The 25,135-nt window shown below is 33.2% G+C and overlaps 1 protein-coding gene and 1 long non-coding RNA gene across 2 annotated transcripts; both read left to right on the forward strand.

Moving 5' to 3' along the window:
* The first annotated feature begins 693 nt into the window (after nucleotides 1-693).
* LOC132623443 (uncharacterized) lies at nucleotides 694-6,782 on the forward strand. Its single transcript, XR_009576239.1, has 4 exons — nucleotides 694-876; nucleotides 5,473-5,577; nucleotides 5,982-6,070; nucleotides 6,391-6,782. It is a non-coding gene; the product is annotated as an uncharacterized LOC132623443 (long non-coding RNA).
* A 6,792-nt stretch (nucleotides 6,783-13,574) lies between these two features.
* Nucleotides 13,575-14,483, forward strand: LOC132629118 (uncharacterized). The gene has a single exon (XM_060344853.1). It carries the CDS (start codon nucleotides 13,575-13,577, stop codon nucleotides 14,481-14,483), a length of 909 nt encoding a protein of 302 aa, XP_060200836.1.
* Nucleotides 14,484-25,135: the final 10,652 nt, after the last annotated feature.

Raw genomic sequence — 25,135 nt, forward strand, 5'->3', positions numbered from 1 at the left:
AACCCGCCAAAACAAAAATTGATAAAAATGGTCTCTAATATTTCATGTCGGTTCAAAATGGTCTCTTAAATATAATCACGGGGAGTTTTGATCTTTTAAGTTTGTCAAAATTTAAGTATTTCTAGATAAGTGATAGGAAATATAATCGATGTCAGACAAGTCATAGTACATCTATATATAAACGCTAGTTTATCAAAAATACGCAAGAAAAGCACTTTGAATTTTTGATTAATCGTCAGCTCAGAATATTAGATTTTTCTATACATAACAATTAAATTTTACGAGAACTTAACTTTTATTTAAATATATCTATCATACTGATTAAATTAACTCAATCGAAAGTTTTGTGATCAAACATATTAGATTGATAATTCTGAAAGTGTACACACGTGTCCAATATGCCCCATTAGCTAGTAGTATACACTTTACCCCCTACCCCCACCTTTTAATTTTCTAGCTACCCCTAACTTTTTTTCCCTTTAAATGAAGAGGATAATTGAACTAATCCCTAAAGTTAGATGTTTAATACGCTGTGCACGGGATTGGAAATATTATTTCCTTTAACATTCTTAATTCTTTTTGTTAAATAAATTAACAAAATTAATTAGCATCTGTTTCTAATAATCCGAGTTCCACTTCTCTCCAATAGTGACAAATTAAACATGTCAAATTAAAAGTTTTTTTTTTTTTTCTTAAAGGCCACTAGGCTAAATTAACCTAGTGGCTATTTTATTAATTGATAAAACAAAAACCAGATAGTCTTTCCAAGAAAAGGAATACGGAAAAGAGTAGCCTAGATGAAGTTGTCTTTCTCTTTGGCTCGTTGGTGATGCCATTTCCGACCAAGCTTGCTTCCAATCGGTGTTGCTGATTCAGGTATTGTTCCTCTCCAGTAGTTTTGATGGTGTCGATTTAGCCCTGATTTGTCTGGATGTGTCTCCAATGCCATGGATCTTAAGATTGTTGTGAATCTGTGTTGTAAGGATTTGCTGTTTATCCCCAATATAGCCTTTGTTTCTGGGTTTTTGTGGGATCTGCTACTGTGATTGTTGTGCTTTGTCATGCCCTGTATTTCTTGATTGCTCTTTTCTTTGCTCCAAATCTCCTTATTGTGGGATATTTCCCCAATTTTCTGCTCACATGAATGAACACCCAAGGATGTTATGACCAGTTAATAGAAGAAATGAAACCTGCAAAACAAGTTAGAAAACCCATGAATCTCCATTCTCTCCTTCCAAAGAATTTGACAACTTCGATCCTGATTCTTCATTTCTCTTGTCCCTTCCTCGAGATATTTCTTCTTTTCTGTCGTATCTCTCATCTTTTGCAGCATCTGATTCTTAGGTAAGGAATATTGCTTTTATCACTGTTAATCAATTTCCTGCCCCAAGCCTCCATTTCCATGAAGTTTTTAGCTATGTAATCTCCTCTATCCAGAGCCAAATTAGCCAAAAAAATCAGCAAGTTTATTACCCTCCTTGAATATATGAGTTATCACGATTGTTCTATCCTCCATGATCTTCCATATTTCCTCCAATATGTTAATAATTTGCCAAGGACTACTCCACCTCTTTTCTATTACATTCTTCAAAAGCAAAGAATCAGTCTCCACTATCATTTGTGGCACATCTATCCTATTTATGTATCTCATAGCCTGTAAAATAGCTTCAGCCTCAGCTTGGGTGTTTGAATACATGCCATCTTTCATCTCCTGGGCCTGAGCAAAGATTAGGTTTCCATCAGAATTCCTCATACAATAACTCCATGAACTTCTACCTGGATTTCCTCTAGATGCCCCGTCCGTGTTGCACTTCACCCACCCTGTGTCTGGAGGTTTCCATTGTACTTGTAGCATCTTCAACTTAGGAGAATAAGCATGCAAGGCCTTGATCAAATCCAACCAACTGTAAGGAGCAAACTTAAAGTTTTTCCTTCTAGTTTTCATGAACAATGATAAGGTATGCATAATCTGGAATTTCAGCTTATTCATAGACACATTCCCTCCATGTAGCAGCTTATTCCTTCTCTTCCACAATTCCCACACTATAACTGCTGGTAAAATTTGGTATATTTTTCTGATATGTTGATTTACCTCTACATCCCACAATTCCCCCTTTTCAGCATGCTTTGTCTACAATTTCCTCTCCAATAGGTGGCTTAACATTCTGCAAAATATAATTAGTCATCTCATTAGGAACCAATTCCCTTATCTGCTGTTCCTTCCATCTTCCTCCCTCTTGAACTTCATTGACCAGTACTACAGTAAAGTCACAAACATAGTTAGTAGGCAAGTTATGAACTAAGGCTCCTCTGCCAGTCCAATTATCTAACCAGAAATAAGAGTTGCCTTGTTTTAGTTGCCACCAAATATCCTGCTCTATAACATCCCTACACTGTAGCATTTTCTTCCACACATATGTTCCTCCTTTCCATGGTGCTAGGACAGCATTAACCTTTTTTAAATACTTGTTACTCATATAAGTTCTCCATAAAGATTGTTTTGTTCTAAGATTCCACCATAGATTAGCAAACAAAGCCTTAGATATATCCTGTAAACACCTAAAACCCATTCCAACTTCCTCCTTAGGATGACACAATTCTGTCCAGGAAACCCAGTGTTTGCTCGAATTTCCCACAGAATTACTCCAGAAAAACTTAGCAAACATTCTATGTATCTGTGCAAAAACCCCCAGAAGGAGGGTCACATGCTGATAGCAGGTGTATAGGCATACTCTGAAGAACATGATTGATAAGAGTAGTTCTTCCCACAATTGACAACAATTTACCAGTCCAAGAGTTTAGCCTGTTCTGAATCTTCTGAGCTATCTCCTTAAAATGATCAATTCTTCTCCTCCCATGATAAATAGAGACACCAGATCGATAAAAGGAAAATCTTTTCTTGGAATATTTGTGCAATTCACAACACTGTTGGCCATGGTTTGTGAAACTGACTAATGTAGAAAGACAGCACTCTTTTCTTTATTAATCTTTTGACCACTGATCTGCTCAAACTCTGCCAAGGTGTCCATGACCATCTTCAAAGTTTGAGGCTATGCAGAAGTAAAAATAATTGTATCATCTGCATATGCCAAGTGATTAATATACGGACTCCATTTTGGCATTTTGTATCCTACATACCCCTCTTTCTTGTGTAGACTATTTAATGCCCTTGTCATACACTCTGCTGCTAAAATGAATAAAGTAGGAGATAGAGGATCCCCTTTCTTCACTCCTCTTGAGGATTTGAAAAAACCCTGAGCCTGCCCATTAATCAAAACTGAGTACCAATTGTTAGAAATGATCCTGTACACCATATCTACCAGCATCTCTCCAAGCCCCATTGTTCTAAGCACTTTTGTTAAGAAAAGCCAAGACACTTATCATATGCCTTTGCCATATCTAGTTTAATAACGGTGTTGGCTGGTTTTCCCCTACTTCTTATCTCATGGACTATTTTTTGCACAAGAAGAATATTCTCCACAATGCTTCTACCTTTCACAAATCCTGTCTGCTGAGGTAAAATTAATTGTGGAAGTAATTTCACCAATCTCTCATGGATAATCCTGGAAAACACTTTGCTAATAAAATTGCTAAGGCTGATTGGTCTTAAATTTGAACATATGACCACTTCTTTTTTCTTAGGCAGTAGTACAAGATTAGTGCTAGTAACATATCTTGGAAGTTCATTCCCACAGAAAAATGAATGCACCATAGTTGTAACATCCTTAGCAATAATGCTCCAAGCTGCTTGAAAGAATCTCCCTGTATACCCATCTAGACCCCTGCACTATTAGCATTTAGACCAAAAACTGCATTTTTGATCTCATTCTCCTCAGGAAACTCATGAATTTCACTATTTTGCTCATCTGAGATCATTTTAGGGATATGATTCAGAAGTGCAAAATCTGTGGCTTCAGTCTCTGCTGTGAACTGATTCTGAAAGAAATTAATAGCTTCCTCTACAATATCTTCTTCTCTGTCCAACCAATCTCCCCTATGATTCTGGATTCTAGAAATTTGCAATTTCTTCCTTTTTCCTTGCACATGTTCATGGAAATATTTTGTGTTCCTGTCACCATCCATAAACCATTGCATACCAGACTTCTGTTTGTAGAATTGCTCCTCTATAGCATAGAATCTAATGAGATCAGCTTGTACTTTCTGCAACTTGGCCCTATTATCACTGTTAGGACATTCTTCAAACTCCTGTTCATGAACTCTAACCACTTCTTCCAATGTAGCTATCTGCTTGAATATATCCCCATAAGTATCTCTACTCCGTTTAGACAATAATTTACTCAATTTCTTTAGCTTACTATGAAAAATGTAGAAAGGATCTGAACCATGATAACCAACCCAATGTTCTTTCACAACATCTAGAAAAGTAGGATGTTCAGTCCAGAAATTTAAAAATCTGAAAGACTTCTTAATGGTCCTACTGTCCTCCTTACAAGTGATTAGTAAAGGAGAATGGTCAGAACCTTGCTTGATAAGGTGTTCAACTTCACAATTAGGATATAATCCCTGGGAACTCTTGATTAGAAAGACACCTATCCAGCCTTTTGAAAATACATTGCCCATATGATCTCCCATTCCACCATGTGTACATGCTACCTTTGAATCCCAAATCTGCAAGCTGACAAATATTAATACACTGATTGAAATCTTCTACTTCCACAAATGGCACTTCAAGCCCACCATATTTCTCACATTCATCCACTATCACATTAAAATCCCCTCCCACAAGCCAATGAGCATTAATGTTACAAGAGATATGGTACACATCATTCCACAATGCCACCCTTATATCTCTATCAGTGCTAGCATAAATCAGAGTAATAATACTCTCCTGTCCTCCATCAACACAAGTCAACTTAACGATAAGAGCTGATTAGTGTCTAATTGAATCTCCACTTGATACCCCTCTGCTACAAACAACCAAATTTTTCCATTAATATTATGCCAAGCAGTTTCCATTCCCACCCATAATTTGTACATCTCAATATGCCTTGTATGTTGAAAAGGTTCCATAAGAGCAATAAAATTGAAAATTTTCTGTCTGTTTAAACTCACCACTCTTTCAAAAGCTTGCTGAGTGTTAACAGATCTAATATTCCATATGATTGCACTATTCATTGAGAACCTTTAGATTTAGAAGCAGTTTTCCTTGTTTGTACACCCCCAATGAATGCTAAGGGTACACTTTTCTCCCTTGTATGTTTCTTGTTTGCCTCCTTTTGAGCTTTGCAAGGTGCCTTGGTGATATATCTCCTTTCTTCATGGCCTGATGCATGTCCTGTGTTGTAGCATGATCTTTTACCCCTTCATCATCCCCTATATCAATGTTGTTTTGCTTCTCTTTTGCAAATGTTTGTTCTGCAGGATCTACTTCTGATGTTTGCTCTTGTAACTCTTTTGTGTTGTCCCCCGTGTCACTGATTATCTCTTTATTGTTGTCATTTGATGGTGCAGCATCCTCATCTCCTTCCTTTTTCCCATCAGTTGAGTGGCTATCTCCATTTGATGTTTCAGCATCCTCTATCCCATCAACTGTTAGATCATTGCTCAAATCAAGAGGTTTTTCTGGCACTTTATTAAGATCAACATCATTTCTTACAAACTCTTTCTCACGAGCATCCTCTGTTTGTACATTTTCTTTTGCATCTGGTGCATTTATTCCTCCACAAATTTCCCCTTTATCATGTTGCTGCACCTGAATGTTGTGATTTGCCATAGAATTTCCAGCAAGCTCTTTCAATACTTCACCTTGGCTTTGACTTGTCATATCACTGACTTTTCCTTTAATTTCTTGTTGTTGTACCTTATTGCTACAATTTCCTCATTGGTTTCATTGTTGCTGGTTATCTCCTTGGTATTACTGCTTTCTTCCTTGTTCCCTTTGTTCTCTATTTTACTGCATGAACTACTCCCTTCTTCTAACTGATCATTCACTTTTATTGCATTTTTTTTCTTTTTACCAGAAGCAGATTCTGCCCCTGGCTTTGCTGCCTTTATTCTTTTTTCCTCCTGCACATGAATGATCTCAATGGATTGATCTTCTTCTACTGTGGTAAGAGCCTCAAAATTATTGCCTGTATTGATTTGCTGCCATTGTTATTCTCCTTCTGCATCTTTTCCCCAACACTGCTTTGTGCCAAGCCATTTCTTTGCATCTCTTCCTTATTCATATTTTTCCTCTTCTTATTTTGTACCACATTCCATTCCTTATTAAAATTGTTTCCCTGATAACTTGAATATTCCCTTTCGGAGCAGATTTGCCATTTTTGCCACTCTCCTTGTTCTGCTTCTGGTTATTCTCCTTCTTATGCTCATGATTTTGTTTTTGCTTAGCCTGCTGCTCATCATTTTTCTGTTGCTTTGAATTCTCAGGTACACTGATAGGCTCGGACTTTGGTTCCTCTTTTTGGGCCGAAATTCTGGATGAACCACCCAACAACTACTCACATCATGCCCTTGTAATTTACAATTTATGCAATATTTAGGAAGATAATTGTATTGTATTCTTTGCCATTTGGATTTTATCTCCCCAGTCTCCTCATCTACACAACTTATATGTATCCTCTTTGGCAATTCCTTTAACAGATCAACTTCCACTTTCACCCGAGCACAACTTGGTCTAGTTTGATTCTTAGTAGCTTTATCAATCACCAAATGGTGTGCCCACTGCCTGGGCCATTGAGAACATCGATTCTTTATCAAAAAGATTGGTAGGTAATCCAGGAAAAGAGATCCATGCTACTGCAATAATTGTTTCCTCCTCGGGATTATCATATAAGAAAACGAACATGATAAACCCTTCCTCTGGAATGTAATTCAAAAGCCCCTGTAGAAAGTTTTGCATAGTCCTCCATTAATGATAACCGAATAAGTATGTGCCTTTCTTCTAATAATCCAACAGTGCATCGTCCTTTGACCTCCAATTGAATTGGTAGGATCGTTTGCAGTTCATGAACATCAAGTCGACCATATGAGAATTTCGCTATTAGAGCATATTTTAAATTTTGACGTCGCGCGAATTCTTCAAACTCCTTTGTCCACGCAATCGTAGGTTCCCCATGCAAATACGTGATTGGTTTAAGATTGAGCTCTTCTACATTTTCAGATGGTTGTAACGCTTTTGCATAACTAAAGGTTGGTGTGTCTAGTGTTGTGTTTGGTAATATGGTAGAAGGCAAACCAACCACCGATGGAGGTAGGTGGCCGCCGGCCGCCTACCCATGGATGTTTAGGTTTAGGGTTTTATTTTTATTTTTGGAAGAGAGAAGAATATCGTAAAATTAAAAATTGTGTGTGTATATCATCCAATTAAAATGCTCTTTGAACCACAAGACTGGCAAATAAATCCTATAATTTCTCTAAAGGTTTTCAAACAGATACTTGGAAAATATTTTTCCTTAGTGCTTTGAGATTTAAATAAAATAATTATGACAGGAATTAGTGAAGATGATATACGCCCGTCAGCACATCACAATCAGGTTCTCACCCTCATGCATTAAACTAATGGAATTATAAGCAACAAAAGTCCAAATAACGAAGCCAACTACATTTGCACGAGTTGGATCTTTTTTTAATAGTTGCATGCATAATGTTCAGATATAAAATTATCTCGTTAGATTCCATATCTTATATATGCGTATCTGTAATGCAGATTTTCATCTGGTTTATTTTATTTTATTTTCCTACAAAGTTTGGTAGCTGATACATATTCATGCATTCTAGAATGTGACTTTAAAAGACCAACCAAACAATTTTGTGGTAGTAAACTCGAAATTCATGCGTTCTGGCAGGTGAAATTAAAGTCGGAGACTTATGAATTTTTCCATTATGCATTACATTTGTAAGATGTTTCAATTTTACCAAATGCCGTCCATTTTCTTACCACATATTCATCAAGGTAAATGCTTACCTGCATCATGTGCTTACATCAAATCATGTAAATTTACTATAGTCAAGTGATTTAATGAGATGCGAATTCATGAAAAATAATCATTGTTAAGTGATATAAGTTACAAACACATATCATGCATTTATTTGCTTGATGTAAACACCAGATGCGCATATAATTTTGCTTATTCACCAATTCACACCCACTAAAAGAACCTTAAGGAAAGAAGTTAATTAGAAAGTCATTATCAAGATGGGATGAGGCTCCGGCTAATTCAATTAATATTGTGTATTATCCATTAAAGGAAAAAATAATTATTATAGGAATTAGTGAAGATGATATAGGCCCAATACAATCAGCTTCTCACCCTCATGTATTAAATTAATAGAATTATAAGCAACAAAAGTCCAAATGACGAACCCAACTACACCTGCACGATCGAGTTGGATCCTTTTTTCAATAGTTGCATGCATAATGTTCAGATATAAAATTATCTCATTAGATTCCATATCAAGAAGGGATGACTTTCTTTTTGTTTTTCACTCAGATGTTAGGTGTTTGATTTGAGGCTCCGACTAATTCAATTAACATTGTGTAAGATCCATTAAGGGAAAAAACGCCTTCTGTCATGACTTTTCCAATTCCAAAGTTTTATTTTTGACACTCTAAATAATTGTGGTAGTGTACATTTTATGTGCCTAATCAAGAGGGGGCAGGGTAGATCTAGTGGGAGTCCGGAACCAAAATAACCCAAAAAAAAGGGTATAAACTAAAATACCCCAGGAAAAAAAAGAGGTACAAAAGTACCTTTAACACATGAAAATCATGCGTTAAAGGTTTGTCTTTTAAAAAAAAAATCTTTCTTTCTTTCTTTTCTTTCTTTCTTTCTTTCTTCCTTTCTTTCACACTTTTTTACATACTTTAGCCATAGATTAATCATGCTTCGAGACTCCAAAACTTGAATATTTTATATAGAACCCTATTTATTTTTGTGCGATTAATAAGGTAGGCTCAACACATCAAGGATACACAAAACTTCGGATTGTCGTTTTAGTGGTTGAAAAGTGCTCGAAGTCCATTTTTGTTTGAAGACTTGTTGTCATTAGCTTTAAGTTATTTATGTTTTAGGGTTTCGTGTTATTTTTATATTAATGCGTAAATTTATTTTGACAATTTCACAAATAAATAAATTAACAAATTAATAATCCATAATCAATTAACAAATATTAATTCACAATCAATTATTTCTATGTATTTTTTTTTTGCGTTATACCCTTCAACACCCAACTAATTGGAGTCCGCAACTTAAATAACTTCAAAAGTGGGTTTGTGTACCAAAATAATCCATTAACGAATAACGAACAATAAGTTAAATCCCGAATAACGAATAATAAACTAAATCCCGAATAACGAACGATAAACTAAATCCTGAATAACAAACGATAAGCTAAATCCTTAGTTTTGGATTGAACATCATTAACAAAATTTCCGAAAAGGATTAGTTAGTTAACATAATTTTTTGACGAAGGATTAGTTAGTTAATATAAAATTTTGTTCGTTATTACTTTAACTACATGAGTTAAGTAAATTATAATCAACAATACAATATCATGGATTATTCGAAATAACTAATTAAATCCTCCATAACTTATCCTAGTTAAGTAAGTTCTAATTAGAGAATTTTTTTTAGTTAATTTCAAGAATAATGAATAATTTAGTATTTACAAATACGACACCTCCATGGATATCCGTTAATTATTTGTTAATTATGGCATTGTTAATATTTGTTAATTATGTCATTGTTAGTATATTTATTTCTGAAATTGTTTTTCCCATGTTATTTACTTGTTTATTCCATGTTAATCGTTAAATAAATTAGTTCATTTTTTTACTAATAATATCTTCTCAACGCTCCCGCTGAGGTTTGATCCTTGGTGAATGAGATTAAAAAAAGTCAAAAGCCAAAGGCTTTACCACCATGCCAAGTTGGTTAAAGTAACAATGTAGACACTTTTTATTATTTTGTATGTTCACTAATGCTATCTAACTTGTTTTCTTAAATTGAATTTGGAACCTTGAAATTGACATTGAAAACATCATTATCACGGGATTATGGAATTGAAATATATTTTTCACCATTAGATTTAAAAAAGAAATAAATGAAAATTGCGCACGAATTTGGGTGAAAATTGAAATTGAATGGGATAACTGACGTTTTTCGAAAATTCGGGGCGGCCGAACAGCCTTGCGGCAGTTCAGACGCATAGATCTCGAAAAAATACCCAAAAAAAAATATAAAAAAATCGCCTCAAATGGACATCCGAGCGCAAATTTATGACCATTTAAAATTTCACCAACTTACAAATAAATTAGTGCGCAAAAGGTTTTTTAACGGGTTATTTTGGTACCCAAATCCACTTTTTGGGTTATTTAAGTTGCAGACTCCAATTAGTCGAGGGTTGAAGGGTATAACAAAAAAAAAAATTACACATAAATAATTGATCATGAATTGATATTTTGTTAATTGATTATAAAAATAAAGTTATAATCACTAAAAATAAAGTTACGCATTAATATAAAAATAATGTGTAACCCTAAAACATAAATAACTTAATGCTAATGACAACAAGTCTTCAAACAAAAATGGACTTCGAGCACTTTTCAACCACTAAAACGACAATCCGAAGTTTTGTGTATCCTTGATGTGTTGAGCCTACCTTATTAATCGCACAAAAATAAAAAGGGTTCTATATAAAATATTCAAGTTTTGGAGTCTCGAAGCATAATTAATCTATGGCTAAAGTATGTAAAAAAGTGTGAAAGAAATGAAGAAAGAAAGAAATTAATTTTAAAAAAAAAAAAAAAAAAAGACAAACCTTTAACGCATGAAAATCATGCGTTAAAGGACTTAACGGGTCCGTCTCCATTAAGTCCTTTAACGCATGATTTTCATGCGTTAAAGGTAGTTTTGTACCTCTTTTTTTCTTGGGGTATTTTGGTTCCGGACCCGATCTAGTGGTAGGCTAAGTGTGATTTTTTTTTTTGTAGTAGGTTGTATATTGGGGTCCACGTGGGGCTATATAATTTGGTAACCACAAGCTTAGTCAATATATAGCTAGCTTGAGCCAACATATCTCATGCTACTAACCATAAATCCTATCTAGAAGTTATGAATTAGTCAGGAACAACCTCATGTTTAAACACACATTTTGAACATTCAATTAAATGTCATAGTAAAATACAACAGCTGTAGAGGTCGTTTAGTTCCAAAATTAGAGGATGAATCAATGTAGATCAGCCGGAAAATAGAAATTATTCTGTAGGTGGGTTGGTGAGGATCGTTTAAGAGAAAATTAGGAATTTCATTCTAGAATTAGTTTGACATTTGGTAGTTGACTTCTCTATTAGCTAATTACTCCTCGCATTTATTTCAAATGAGTTCATCAATTAGTTCAAGGGAGAAGGGTTTGGATTAGATAAGAAACCTAATATTTTGTATGTAACAACCAATATATGAGCAAACATTAGACCCGAGTTTAACGTTATTCAGAAGCGTAATTTTTCAAAGGCAATATTTACACAACTTTTAAAAATGACACAAGATGTAATAGTGACTTAAAAGTGAAACATTTATGTAAATCAACCAATTGACTGAGTTAATAAATGAGCGGGTTTATTTCAATAAGAGGTCACAATTAATCAAAAGTATAGTGTCATAAGGGGGAAATTCAGTAAAGATCTATGCTATCTTTCTTTCTTGTTACCTTTTAGTAAAAAATATACTAGAGCAACATATTTGACTAATGATGTGAATAATTATTTGGGAAAAGGGTCAAAAATATCTCTCTACTTTGGGAAAAGGGCTAAAAATATACTTCATTACAAATTTGGATCAAAAATACCCCTCCCGTCATTAAAGTTTTCAAATATACCCTTGTCTTAACAGAAATCCCCAACATAACCTGATTTCATTTTTAAACCCGACCCAACTAAATAAAAAATTATTTGGGTTACCAGTTCCTGTGCCTAATAGCTCTAGATGTAGGATTCGGAAAAAAGTTGGTCGCATATGAGTTTTTTATGTAGTTGGGTCGGTTTAAATGGAGCGGGTTTAAAAATAAAATCGGATTATTTGGGGGGATTTGGGGATTTCCGTTAAGATAGGGGTATATTTAAAAACTTTAATGACAGGAGGAGCATTTTTTATCCAAATTTGTAACGGTGGATATCTTTAGCCTTTTTTCCAAAATAGAGGGGCATTTTTTTGACCCTTTACCCTAGTTCTTTTTTTTTTTTTTTTACCTTTCCATTTAAATCTTCAACACCAAAGCAACAATTAGTCAAAGGAAAGCTGTAGTTGTTGAAAAAGTGGAATTACCTTTTGTTAATTACTGAGTAGCAGTAATTTTGAAGCCTCGCTCTCCCTCCTTTTATTAGAACTAATAATCTTGCTTCCCACGTTAATTATATAATATGATAAAAATTATAATGATAGTCTTATCTCTTATTATTCTAATTATCTCACTTGTAATCAATTTGTCTTCACATTAGCCAACCTACAATAGAGTTTGAATATTACTAGAACCCCAAACTCCAACATTTGTTTTAGGATAACTACCCTTAATCTGCAAAATTCACGTAAGTTCCCCTTCAATTTCTTAAAAATACAAAATCAATCCCTTCTTTATGGAACCATGATACACTATTTACTCACTTACCATTAGGACTAACAATTCCACTAATCTCAAGTTTGAAGTCGATTATATATATCTTCATCATTCATGTCATTTCATTTAACTCTATCTCGATCCAATATTATTTTTTACTAGTATTAACTTTCTTTATCAAAGAGCTCAAACTTGATGAAGCTATGAGACCCTTTATTCATTATTAAGAAATTTAAAAAGGAAAAAAAAACGAAGAGGATATATAAAAGAAGTACATAGAATGTTTTCATTAACGTCTAATCCTGGAGTAATAGATAACTTGGTCACCACTTTTACGATGATACTTTTAATAATATAGAGTCATCTTTTGCGCTGAGATTCTCACTCTCAGAGTGTAATTTTTGTGGCAAATTTGAATTAGTCGATCTCAAAGTTAATGTTGGAAACCAGACGGAAAACGAGCAAAAGAAATATACTTTTAAGACAGGATAGATCAAAGACTACGAGGATGTCAATACAATTCTAGAAACTATAGAGTGTTTTTTGCTATTACAAAACAGTAAAATCAACACAAGATGATGAAGCTCATTACGCATGGCTCTACCCTCTTTAATTACAAGTAATTCGTCATGTCATTTTCCAAATATCTACGTATAACTTTTACTTGAAGGACAATCCAAAATTTATATAATTGTGGGGTCATCATATTACATTATACAAAAATCAACTGGACATATCTGTACCAAGAAAAACATGACAAATTTTTTTGTTTGTATATAGAAAGGTAATAAAAGACGGCTCTTTCTTTAATACAATTAAACTCATTAGCCCCACATTAGTCAATAATATTTGGCTCACCTCCTTCTTTGTTATTTCAAAATCTTAGATCCATTTCTTTATATACACATCTTAAAAAACTCCATTTCTTCTGTTTCTGTTACTTCTCATAAACAGAAACCAGCAAAGAAAAACAAATGGAAGTTATGATACCCTTTAACGAAATGGATAATTTCGATTTCAATAGTGCAAGATCAACACCATTTACAAGTCCACCATCAACACCAAAGCCCTTTAATGGTGATTATTACTTCAGTGCTCCACCAAGTCCTTCTCATCTTAACCAATTTTATCGCGAATTCGACAGTTTATTCATTGCTGATGATGACAATAAGGGTGAGTTTGCTTTTGATGTTCGTCAAGAATTGGAAACTAGCTCTGTTTCAGCTGAAGAATTGTTTGATGGTGGAATGATAAAGCCATTAAAACCATCCCCTGTTTTGCAAACTGAAAAGAAAAACAGAGTATTTTCTCCAAGAAAGAAAAAAGATCAAGAAAAAACAGAGTACTCTGTTTTACATACTCAAAACCAAAGGGAAAGCAGGGGAAAACAGAGAGTTCATTCAAATGGTTTGTCAAATTCATCAAGTAGAAGATCAGCAAGGTCACTTTCACCTATGAGAGTTTCACAGTATCCATGGGAAGAAGAACAACAAGAAATTACAAAAGAATCTTCTAATTGTAATTGCTCTGTTTTAGCTTCATCATCATCTAAAGGAAGCAAAAAATGGAGAATCAAAGATTTTTTCTTGTTTAGGAGTGCATCAGAAGGAAGAGCATCAGATAAAGATCCATTAAAGAAATATAGAGTTGCTTGCAAAGAAGGAAAAAATTCAAGCTTTAAGGGAAATGATGGATCTGTTTCTTCTTCAAATAAATCAATTGTTACAACAAGGAGGAAAAAAGGACAAGTTTCAGCTCATGAATTGCATTATACTGTAAACAGAGCACTTTCATCAGATTTGAAGAAGAAAACTCTTTTGCCATACAAACAGGGGATTTTTGGACAATTGGCTTTCAATCCTGCAGTTCATGCAATGGCTAATGGCTTTGGATTATCACGAAAAAAATGAAAATTTTGATGTTTTGTTATTAACTCCATTTGTTCTTTTTCTTGTATAGACAATATTTGTCTTTTCTTTTATGTAATGTTGTTTTGTTTACGAGTTAAAGGGAATGGTTATTGTCGAAAAAAGTGGTGACACATATCCATATTCCTATGTAAGTTTTGCTTTTGTAAGATGGATTAGATGAATAATTCCTTTTTGTTAAAGGATTTAACTTATTATATATATATATACACTAATAATTATTTTAGTAAAATTCAATTCCCTGTGATTGCGCCGAATTTTGAGTTTTTATTAGGTTTTCTTCTTGATCAATAATAACACTTATATATACACACTAATAATTATTTTAGTAAAATGTAGTTCTCTCAATTCCTGGTGATTGCGATGAATTTTGAGTTCCTATTAGATTTTCTTCCTGATTGATAATAACTATAGCATTGTCATCACATCGTATTATCATTTCATTATCATGTTTGAGTTTTTTCAAGTTCACACAATTACCAACGCCGAAATTTGAGTTCCTGTTAGATTTTATTTTTTATCAATAATAATTGTAGCATTGTCATCACATCGTATTATCATTTCATTATCATGTTTTGAGTTTTTTCAAGTTCGCAAAATTACCAATCTGACTACTTGTTATCCTTCTAGGGTGTATACTTGGTACTGCTTGTTTAATCACAATAACAATAACAATAACGTCACCAATATAATTATATCGATAATTACTGGCTCCTGTGATTCGAGTACATGTCAATTCACCTAGCATGGCAGATGAGTCTGGTAGAGAAAAACATGAGCATGTACATAATCCAAGACAAAAATGTTAGTAGTAGTACGATTTAGTCCACGTCACGTGCAGTTTTCTTTGACAATTCGCTACCCTTTAATAATGACAAGATGGATCCATCATCTATGCTATGCTTTTGTATTAAATTAAAGATCATATATTGAAATTCGTTTTCCTCGTGGCTAGTTTATTGAGATGTCATCTTTCTTCGTTTTCTAGTCACTCAATCATGAAAATATCAAGAATATTTGTGTTTTACTTTTAGATTGATTTGTGATATATAACAACAACAAAAAAAAATATCCAGTGTAATTTTTACAGGTGGGATTAAACGATTTCAGTTGTCCAGAACTTAAACAAGCTCGAGTCATTCATCCTATTTTAATATATTCTGTCTTTGCTTAAGTCGATACATATATTCATTTTTATACTTTTACCTCATTTTTCTTTTCTTAAAACCATATGTACTGTTCATAATTTGAACCTTATTGGGCTATGCCCTTATACTGGTAAACATATAGTATAAACTTGAGCCCAAGTATCAAAGAACTTACCCGACACATGTTGTGAAAAGTTTTCAAAAGAATTTATTATGTGCTTCACTTATTTTCAAAAAAGAAAAAAATGGATCGCATGCTCAGATTCTTTCTTGAAAGTGCATATTATTTCAAATATATTTTTAAGGGAATAAATCAAAAATCACGCCAACAAATTATCGTTTATTGTTCTCATGAGTACTTACTATTTTTTATTTCTTTGTAAAGACAATATTATTTATATCCATATATTAATTGGGCATCTAGAACTTCTTATGCTATAGTCAAATTAATACAAAGACATTAATTCCCGTCACTTTATCCCAATAGTTTCGCTATAAAGTAGATATAGAGGTGAATAAAGGGATTGAACGTCAACAACACATGCTGTGTTACGCCAAGAAATGACAAATTTGACAGAAGGCCATTTTTGAAAAAGTAGTGAATTTATCATTTTGTATGTTAAGCAACTTGATGTGTATGATTATTCTATTAGTTCTATAAATTTGGCTGTGCAGAAAATTCTTTTTTTTTTTTTTTGAACTTCTAGAAGAGCCAAATTTCTATCCACATACATAATAAATAAAAGAACAGAATATATAAAACTGATTATGACCGGAATCTTAGTTAATTGAGTTCATTTAAAACCTAAAGCAATTGAAAATTCTAGCCCACCGGCTGCACCATCAATATTATTTTAGTTAATACTTTGTCATACTTGTAAAGTATATAAGATAAAGTTTGTTACAGACACTAAGAATAATTTTGGATAGCAACCTCTCCATTAAACTAGATTTGGTATTAGTTTCTGCTCTTAGACTTTTATTAGCGTGACATATTGTCCGTTCTGTTAGAATCAATTAAAAGAATTAGAAGAAAAATAATCACGTATTGGTCACGTAACTACGCATATCTTTATGATCTTGCTTTGCATGCCTTGTGTTCTTACAATAGAAAAAACACAAAAATGGACAATAACAAGACACATTTAAAATGAATTGATGGCCTTAACGGTCACTCAACTGTGATAATTGGCCATCAAAATCATCTATATTTAGTCTCACAAAAGTAATCTTATTTTTTTCTAATTATCCTATAATCATTCTTTTAAAGAAGAAGCATTATAAGTAGGCTTCCAAAATTTAACATCAACAATCAAATGTTCTAGAAATAGCAAAAATGTGCACTCCTAGCTAATTTATTCCCAACCCGACTAAGAAGAATCTGAAATTTAATGCTAGCTATTTTTACTATTGTCAGTTGTCACCCGTTGCATTGCATAGATTAGGCTTAATAAGCATAAACTATATTGAAGTAGGCTTGCAACTTTGCTAATTAAAAGAGCCTGAATTTTTATTCTATCGGTATTGTGTTAGCCCCTAAACAAAAGAACTTTATATTTGTTTCCATAATTTAATTTTCCTTGGTTCGTACACGATGCGGTTCGTCTTTCTTATCATCACAATTCACACATAGGAGGACTCACCGAAACAGTCCTGTTAATTATGAGCTCATCAACAAATTCATAGTATATGATAATATCATTTTATCAGCCCTTATAGAGACATTTTTTCTTTCTTTTCGAGAGGGTACTCTGAGTAGCTGTTAGTACTGAATAGGACCTCGAGCCACGCACAAGGAATCGGGTAATAATGATCTACAGAATATTCATCTACAGAAGCAAGAGACAAGTAGGAATGGTATAAGATATGAAGAGGATGTGTCATTGACAAAATACAGTAGAATTAACATCAACTGGCCACATTTCGATCTTGTTTCTGAAAAATAGTCATTGTCATGGAATTTTAAATTTCACAAGTAAAACTCCATAACATTATCATGAAATTTCACCGGTGGAATTTGAAATCCATGACAATGACTATTTTGTCAATTTTAAGGACCAAAAGTAGTTGTTTGTGAATTTTGTCCCAAAATATACTAGCGACCACTCAAAATAGGCCCTTTCATTCGTTCGTTGTTATAACGAAGAAATTGCACGATTTGTCCTTCAAATGGTTTGGTCCTTAATTTTTGTCCTTTAAATGGGTTGGTCTTTAATTTTTGCTCTTTAGCCATCGAACTTATGCCTAGTGGACATAAGTTCTTTCAAGGCGCGAGGTACAATTTGTAAAATATTATGATGCGAAAATATAAATTATATCCCGCGAAAAAATTGTTTGTTACGAGGGACAAAAAGTAAAGACCGACACAAAATAAGGGACAAGTGCCAACGAATCTATAATAACACAAAAGTTTCCCCGTGACCTGTTGGACCAACATAGACCAGAAAAAAAAAAAAAAAAAAAAACCTCCTGCTTAAACATTCCTGGACCTCATGCCCTGAGGCCCAAAACTGTCGAGCCAAGTTAGACATGACTGGTTTAATGGACTAAGCAAGCAACAAGAATTACAGTTTTGGCCCAGTTAAGGGATATTTTAAAAAAATATATAACTTTTGAAAATATTTACGCCACGTAGCCCAGTATACAATAGGGATAACTACATAGCATAACTAGCATTACTACATATTTATATTTAGTAGCTATAGTTTTAAAATAATTACATTCCATAGCTAATACTTATATGTTAAATACAACTCATAGCTATATATATATATATATATATATATATATACAAAGTAAAATACCCCATCATCACATTATTCACTTCCAACCCAATTCTCCCATCTCTCTCTCTCGCCTCTACCCCACCCCTGCTCTGCCGCCTGCCACCACGACCTTTCTCTGGCAAACTTTTACGGTCAGATCCGGTCAGATCTTGGCTGGATCTGACCGGATATACATCAGATCTTCACCTATTGGCCTCTCATCCTTCTCCGGCGAACTTTGACGGTCAGATCTTGGTCGGATCTGACCGGATATAAATCAGATCTTCACCGATTGGCCTTCCATCCTTCTCTGGCGAACTTTGACGGTCAGATCTTTGCCGGATCTGACCGGATATACATCAGATCTTCACCGTCGACAAGTGTTGCTTTGTCGGAGTCTGGCCGACGGTGGCTTTTCTGGTCAAATTCCGGTACCGAATATGAAAAATCACGTTTCTTTTTCAGTGTATTCATTAATTTTTTAGCATACAATTTAGTGTATTCATTATTATTTTTTTTGCAGTATTTTTTGTATATTTACCGTGTATACAATGTTTTTCGCTTGTATTTGTTAATTTTTTGGTGTATCTATGTTGTATACAGTATTTTTCGCCTGTATCTGTTGTATACATACCAGAAAATATGGTGTATTTGTGTAATTATTGGTGTATATGTATTCAGTTTTTTACTTGTTGTATTCATGAATAAAATAAGCCAATTTATGAATACAAATAATTATTTCATGAATACAGTGGGAAAAAAATTATTTTAGTCATGAATACAGCGAAAACAAAAATTGAATACAGCGAAAAAAATGAATACAACAAACAAAAAAGTAGCTACGAGCTGTAAATAAGCAAAATGTTGTTATGCCAGATTTTTAACCCTTAAAATATAGTCATTTATGAAATTTTCCCTATACAATATTATGCAACATTATAGTATTATACAATATTATACATCATTATACCTGGGGGAAAAGCATTATACATAATATATCAACATTGTATAAAATGTGTAATAGTGTATTTAAATCAGGCGTTTATACATGAAGTATCAGCTATTGGGCTTAATATTTTCAAAAATGGACATGGAGCGTAATTTCCCCCCAGACTATTAAAATGAGTTTGGTATAGAAGGCCTTGTGATCTTATCCCACTGAATTGATACAGCCCACACAGTTTGGACTATAGTCCAATCCGGTTCAGTCGGGCTAAAAAAATAAGGCCCAAGAAATCGTAGTTGGAAATTCTTCAGCCCAACAACAACAAAACAAAGTTATTAGATCAACGCAACTTAAAGAGAAGACACTTTATTTTGTCGGTCCAAAAATAATTGAGGTTTTTAGCTTGGGTACATGGATTGAGAAATTCACTAACTACTAAAAATTAAGAGGAGTTTTGACTAAAATATCTTTAATTATGATTTTTTTCTTTTTAGGTTGGCATAATTATTATAGGGATATGGAAATGTGTCAAGGATAAATTTGAGAAAGAGAACTAAATACTTTCTTGGTTTTGTAAAGTATCAATTATTTTGGACCAACTTTTAAAGGCTAAAACCTCAATTATGTTGAACCGGAAGGAGTAGCTTTTTTCTTTTTAAATTTTCCAAGAAGCTCAGCTTGTATAATTAGTGTTCTCAACCTCATAAATGAAGCAGATGACAAGTTGTTTTATATGTGATAAATAAAAGTTTAAATAGTAAGAAAATCGCAACGCAGAACTTGCAAAATTCTGCCTTGCAAATTTTTTTTTAGGGAAGAATAAAAGTTAAAGACCACCAATTTGAGGGCCAAAAATTAAAGGGAAAAGGACACTGTGTGTCCACTCAGCCAAATTAATCCCACATTTAACCACTGTTTGGGCTTAATCCCACTAGGTGTCCGGTCGGTCCAAATTAATGCCAAAAATGGTCGGTCAACCCAAAATAATGCCAAGGCTGGCCGGGCCAACAGCCCAGACGCTTAAAAAAAAGACTTTTTGTGGCGACTAAGTCCCCACAAAAACGTTGCCTCTAAAGGACTGCTACAGCATATATACATATGTTGAAATTATATATACACTTTATATACAAGAATTATACAGTTTATATACATATGCTGGAATTAATCATACATTTATTATACATAAATTATACGTTAATTATATATTTATTATACACATATTATACAATAATGATATGATATTTATTTTTAACATATACAATAGTGATGCATATTCTATACCACAATGATACGATTTCTATAATATATTTTTTATACGTATGGTACACTTTCTATACAAGACTGATACAGTTTATATACACATGTTGGAATTATATATACACTTTCTATACAATAATGATACATATTATATACAAAAATGATACAATTTTCTATTCTATACAGGGCAGTTGCACTGTGCTGATACACATTATATACACAATGATACATATTATATACAAAAATGATACATACCTTAGTGATTCATATTTTATACAGTTTGTATACATTATAGATAGGTACTGATACATATTTTATACACAAATGACACATATTATACATAAAAATCGCCTCAAACATTTTTGTGTTTGGATTTTTACTTGAAAATTGTCTTATTTAAGTTTTGGCTAATGGATGAGATTTGTTTAATTGCTACATTTTGGGTTTGGAAAAAATTGGCTAGAGGATGGGATTATTTATGGCCGAGCGGCCATATATGTCCTTTTCCCAAAATTAAAGACCAACCCTAGTGAAGGCCAATCCTGCAAATTGTCCAAAAAAAGCCTCCTGCTTATACATTCCAGGACCTCATGCTATGAGGCCCAAACTGTCGAGCCAAGTTAGACATGATTGTGGTTTAACGGACTAAGCAAGCAACAAGAATTACATTTTTTGGCCTGGTTACAATACCAGAGGGATATTTTACAAAAATATACAGCTTTTGAAAATATTTACGCCACGTAGCCCAATATACAATATTATGCAACATTATAGTATTATACATCATTATACCTGAGAGAAAAGCATTATACATAATGTATCAACATTGTATAAAGTATATTGAGGCAGTTTATACTCAAATATGGGTTAAATTGGGCGTTTATACATGAAGTATGAGCTACGTGGCGTAATATTTTCATAAATTGACATAGAGTGTAATTTTCCCACAAGACTATTAAAATGAGTTTGGTATATAAGGCCTTGTGATCTTATCCCGGCAATTTGCAGGATTGCCCTTTGCTGGAGGTGGTATTTAATTTTTACCCCTCAAAATTGTGGTCTTTAAAATTTGCCCTTCAGGTAGAAATTCTGCCTGAAGGCAGAATTTTGCCTATCGAAATTCTGCAAATTCTGTCTATCGAAATTTTGGCTTGCAATTTTTTTTTAACTGAGCTGGGGTTCGAACCCACAACCTCAGGATGTTAGGCGAAGGGCAATACTTAAATACCACCAATTTGAAGGGCAAAAATTAAAGACCACCCCAAATGAAAGGCAATCCGCGCAAAAAAAAAGACCTTATCCCACTGAATTGATACAGCCCACACAGTTTGGACTATAGTCCTAGCAACAACAAAACAGAGTTATTAGATCAATGCAACTTAAGGAGAATGCACTTTATTTTGTGTGTATTTATTACTCCCGCCGGTTCAAAATAATTGAGATTTTAAGCTTGGGCACATGGATTGAGAAATTCAGGCTAAAAATTAAGGCCCATGGATTAAGGCCCATGAAATTCTGCAAATTCTGCCTATCAGTCAGGCTAAAAATTAAGGCCCAACAAATCCTAATCGGAAATTCTTCGGCCTAGCAACAACAAAACAGAGTTATTAGATCAATGCAACTTAAGGAGAATGCACTTTATTTTGTGTGTATTTATTACTCCCGCCGGTTCAAAATAATTGAGATTTTAAGCTTGGGCACATGGATTGAGAAATTCAGGCTAAAAATTAAGGCCCATGAAATTCTGCAAATTCTGCCTATCAGTCAGGCTAAAAATTAAGGCCCAACAAATCCTAATTGGAAATTCTTCGGCCTAGCAACAACAAAACAGAGTTATTAGATCAATGCAACTTAAGGAGAATGCACTTTATTTTGTGTGTATTTATTACTCCCACCGGTCCAAAATAATTGAGATTTTAAGCTTGGGCACATAGATTGAGAAATTCACTAACTATTATAAATTAAGAGGCGTTTTGACTAAAATATCCTTAATTATGATTTTCTTTTCTTTTTAGGTTGACATAATTATTATAGGGATATGAGAATGTGTCAAGGGAAAATTTGAGAAAAAGAACTAAATACTTTCTTGATTTTGTAAAGTATCAATTATTTTGAACCAACTCTTAGAGGCTAAAACCTCAATTATTTTGAACCGGAGGGAGTAGCTTTTTCCTTTTTGAATTTTCCAAGAAGCTCAGCTTGTATAATTAGTGTTCTCAACCTCATAAATGAAGCAGATGACAAGTTGTTTTATATGTGAGAAATAAAAGTTTAAATAGACTGAAAATCTCATTGATTGTAATTCTTTTTTATTTATTTTAGTGGAGGGATACGTGTACAGTGAGATCCCTGCTAATCGGAGGTGGATCCTTTTATTTAAACTTGATGATTTCAACCTTCAGTAATTTTAGTAATGAACTCATTGTATTTTGTAAATTATGAGTACAAATTTAACATTTGTTGAATTCTGATGGTATTTCACATCTATATATTTGAATTATAGGTGGAAAATACTGAATATGATTGACCTCGCAACATAAAGCTTGCCTCCACCAATGCCGATAATGAGAATTACAAATGAGATAAACTAATTACAAATTCAACTATAGAAAATTGCAAATTATCCATGAGGAAGCAAAAAAAGTAGAATTGCCATATCGTAAATTTCAATAATTATCACACCTTAACCTTACCATTTAATAATGTTTTATATGTAGTACACAAACATAATCTTTTTATAATATCTTTTGAAATTAAAGATAGGCAACAACTCCATAAAAGCCAATACACACTCAATTTCTCAAATGTTAGCATTTACAAGAATCAACACAATAAAAAAGAAAACAGAAAGCCAAAACAAACAAAAAAATTGTAAATACCTGCCGGAACCTTCTTGGAAATGGCATACCGAATAATTTTCAGTATTTAAAGTTTCCAGAAGGAATGCGTAATAGCTCTATTGATGAATGAGAGTCTCATCCTATTTTCATTTTATATTTTTTTCCATAGTTCATAGTATCTTGTTTGATTCTCTTTGCATTTTACAGGTATACCTAATCCATTTGCGTATCTACAAGCACCATAATTGTATCAAATTTAGGCGACATTTTAATAGAAAAAGGGAATAGAAAAGATGAACAATAAATATTCATGAAGATCTTTTTTGGACATATTAGGTATCAATGGGTACATTGCACTAAGACTAGTGTGGGATTTTTGTATAGGATGAAGGGAACCTTAAAGATTATTGTCTTTGTGAATAAAGCTAATGTAAACACTTTCTATAAATGGCAAAATATTCAAAGGTACGTAATTTACTGTTATAAGCAGATATTTAACTAAATGCAGTGATCCAAAAGGGAGAATAACACTTTCCCCCAATTATTGAAAAATACTAATTTTAATCTTTATAATATATGACTATGTACATTTAACATTCAATTAATTATAATGTGCATTTTTATAGCTTTATATAGGAAGAGTGTAACATTTAGACGATTTCTATTTGCCTCAAGTATGGAGTAGCAATACAAACTTAACATAAAATATGGATAATTAAATGATATGACGTTAATGGTTCATTAAATTTCTGAAAATTCACGAGAAGAGAGATCAAAAGAGTATATTTTAAATAGTTAAAGGTTAAATATGTTGAGCCATATATCATAATTAAGGGCCTGCTCAATATTTAATCGACTAAAGTACGATTTTCCCGATCCAAATTGATACTCTAAAATTAATGAGCTGGATGTGCCCCATTTTCAGCAACAAATTTACAGCACTATTATACAAAAAGACCAGAAAGATTAATACTCTATAGAAGTCAAATGGTGAATTTAATAGATCCAATATGCTTGGAGACATATGGGCAGAGGAATCTTCACTGTGTTGCTTTGAAATAAGTTGAATGGTCAATTTAACAGGTCTGAAATCCTTAACAGACAAAAGAGTCACTTTTCATCTTCTCCTTGGATCATTTTAATTATATAAAACGTTTCTAAAGACACATAGTAGCACATGTAGAGATATTAGAAAATAGACGGAGAAAAAAGGAAGAGGAATGCAAAACCACAAAGAAGAATTGAGGTGTGATATTGTCACTGTTTCAAAACGGTGATTGTCTATCCATAGAACTAACAGAGACGACATTCCTTTGGGACACAACAAACATATAATTGATTGAATTTGAAGAGTTGATGAAGTGACCTGTATGAAGTGAATTACGATTCTTTTATAGAGAACTCGTAATTTAGGTTTAAGGTTGTAACTTTAAGTTTACAGACATTTTCTGCATCCACATCAGAATGTAATCATGTTCATGGGTGGTACTGTTATTCACTCGTGCTATCGAGAAAATAATTTTGATTTAATTCCAATAGAGTTGGTTGCTTGAATGATCATTCAATTTATAGTAATTGGTTAGCAACGTCGCTTATCTTTCTTTGGTCTACCGAAGTCATCTAACTTTGCTTAGTCAATCTCCATGGTCATTTTAGCCGAAAATACAACTTTCAGTAC

This window comes from Lycium barbarum, chromosome 2 (assembly GCF_019175385.1).
Source record: "Lycium barbarum isolate Lr01 chromosome 2, ASM1917538v2, whole genome shotgun sequence".
NCBI lineage: Eukaryota > Viridiplantae > Streptophyta > Magnoliopsida > Solanales > Solanaceae > Lycium > Lycium barbarum.

Excerpts from the sequence above, each read along its gene's own strand:
- LOC132629118 (XM_060344853.1), top strand. The coding sequence starts at position 13,575 with ATGGATAATTTCGATTTCAATAGTGCAAGATCAACACCATTTACAAGT.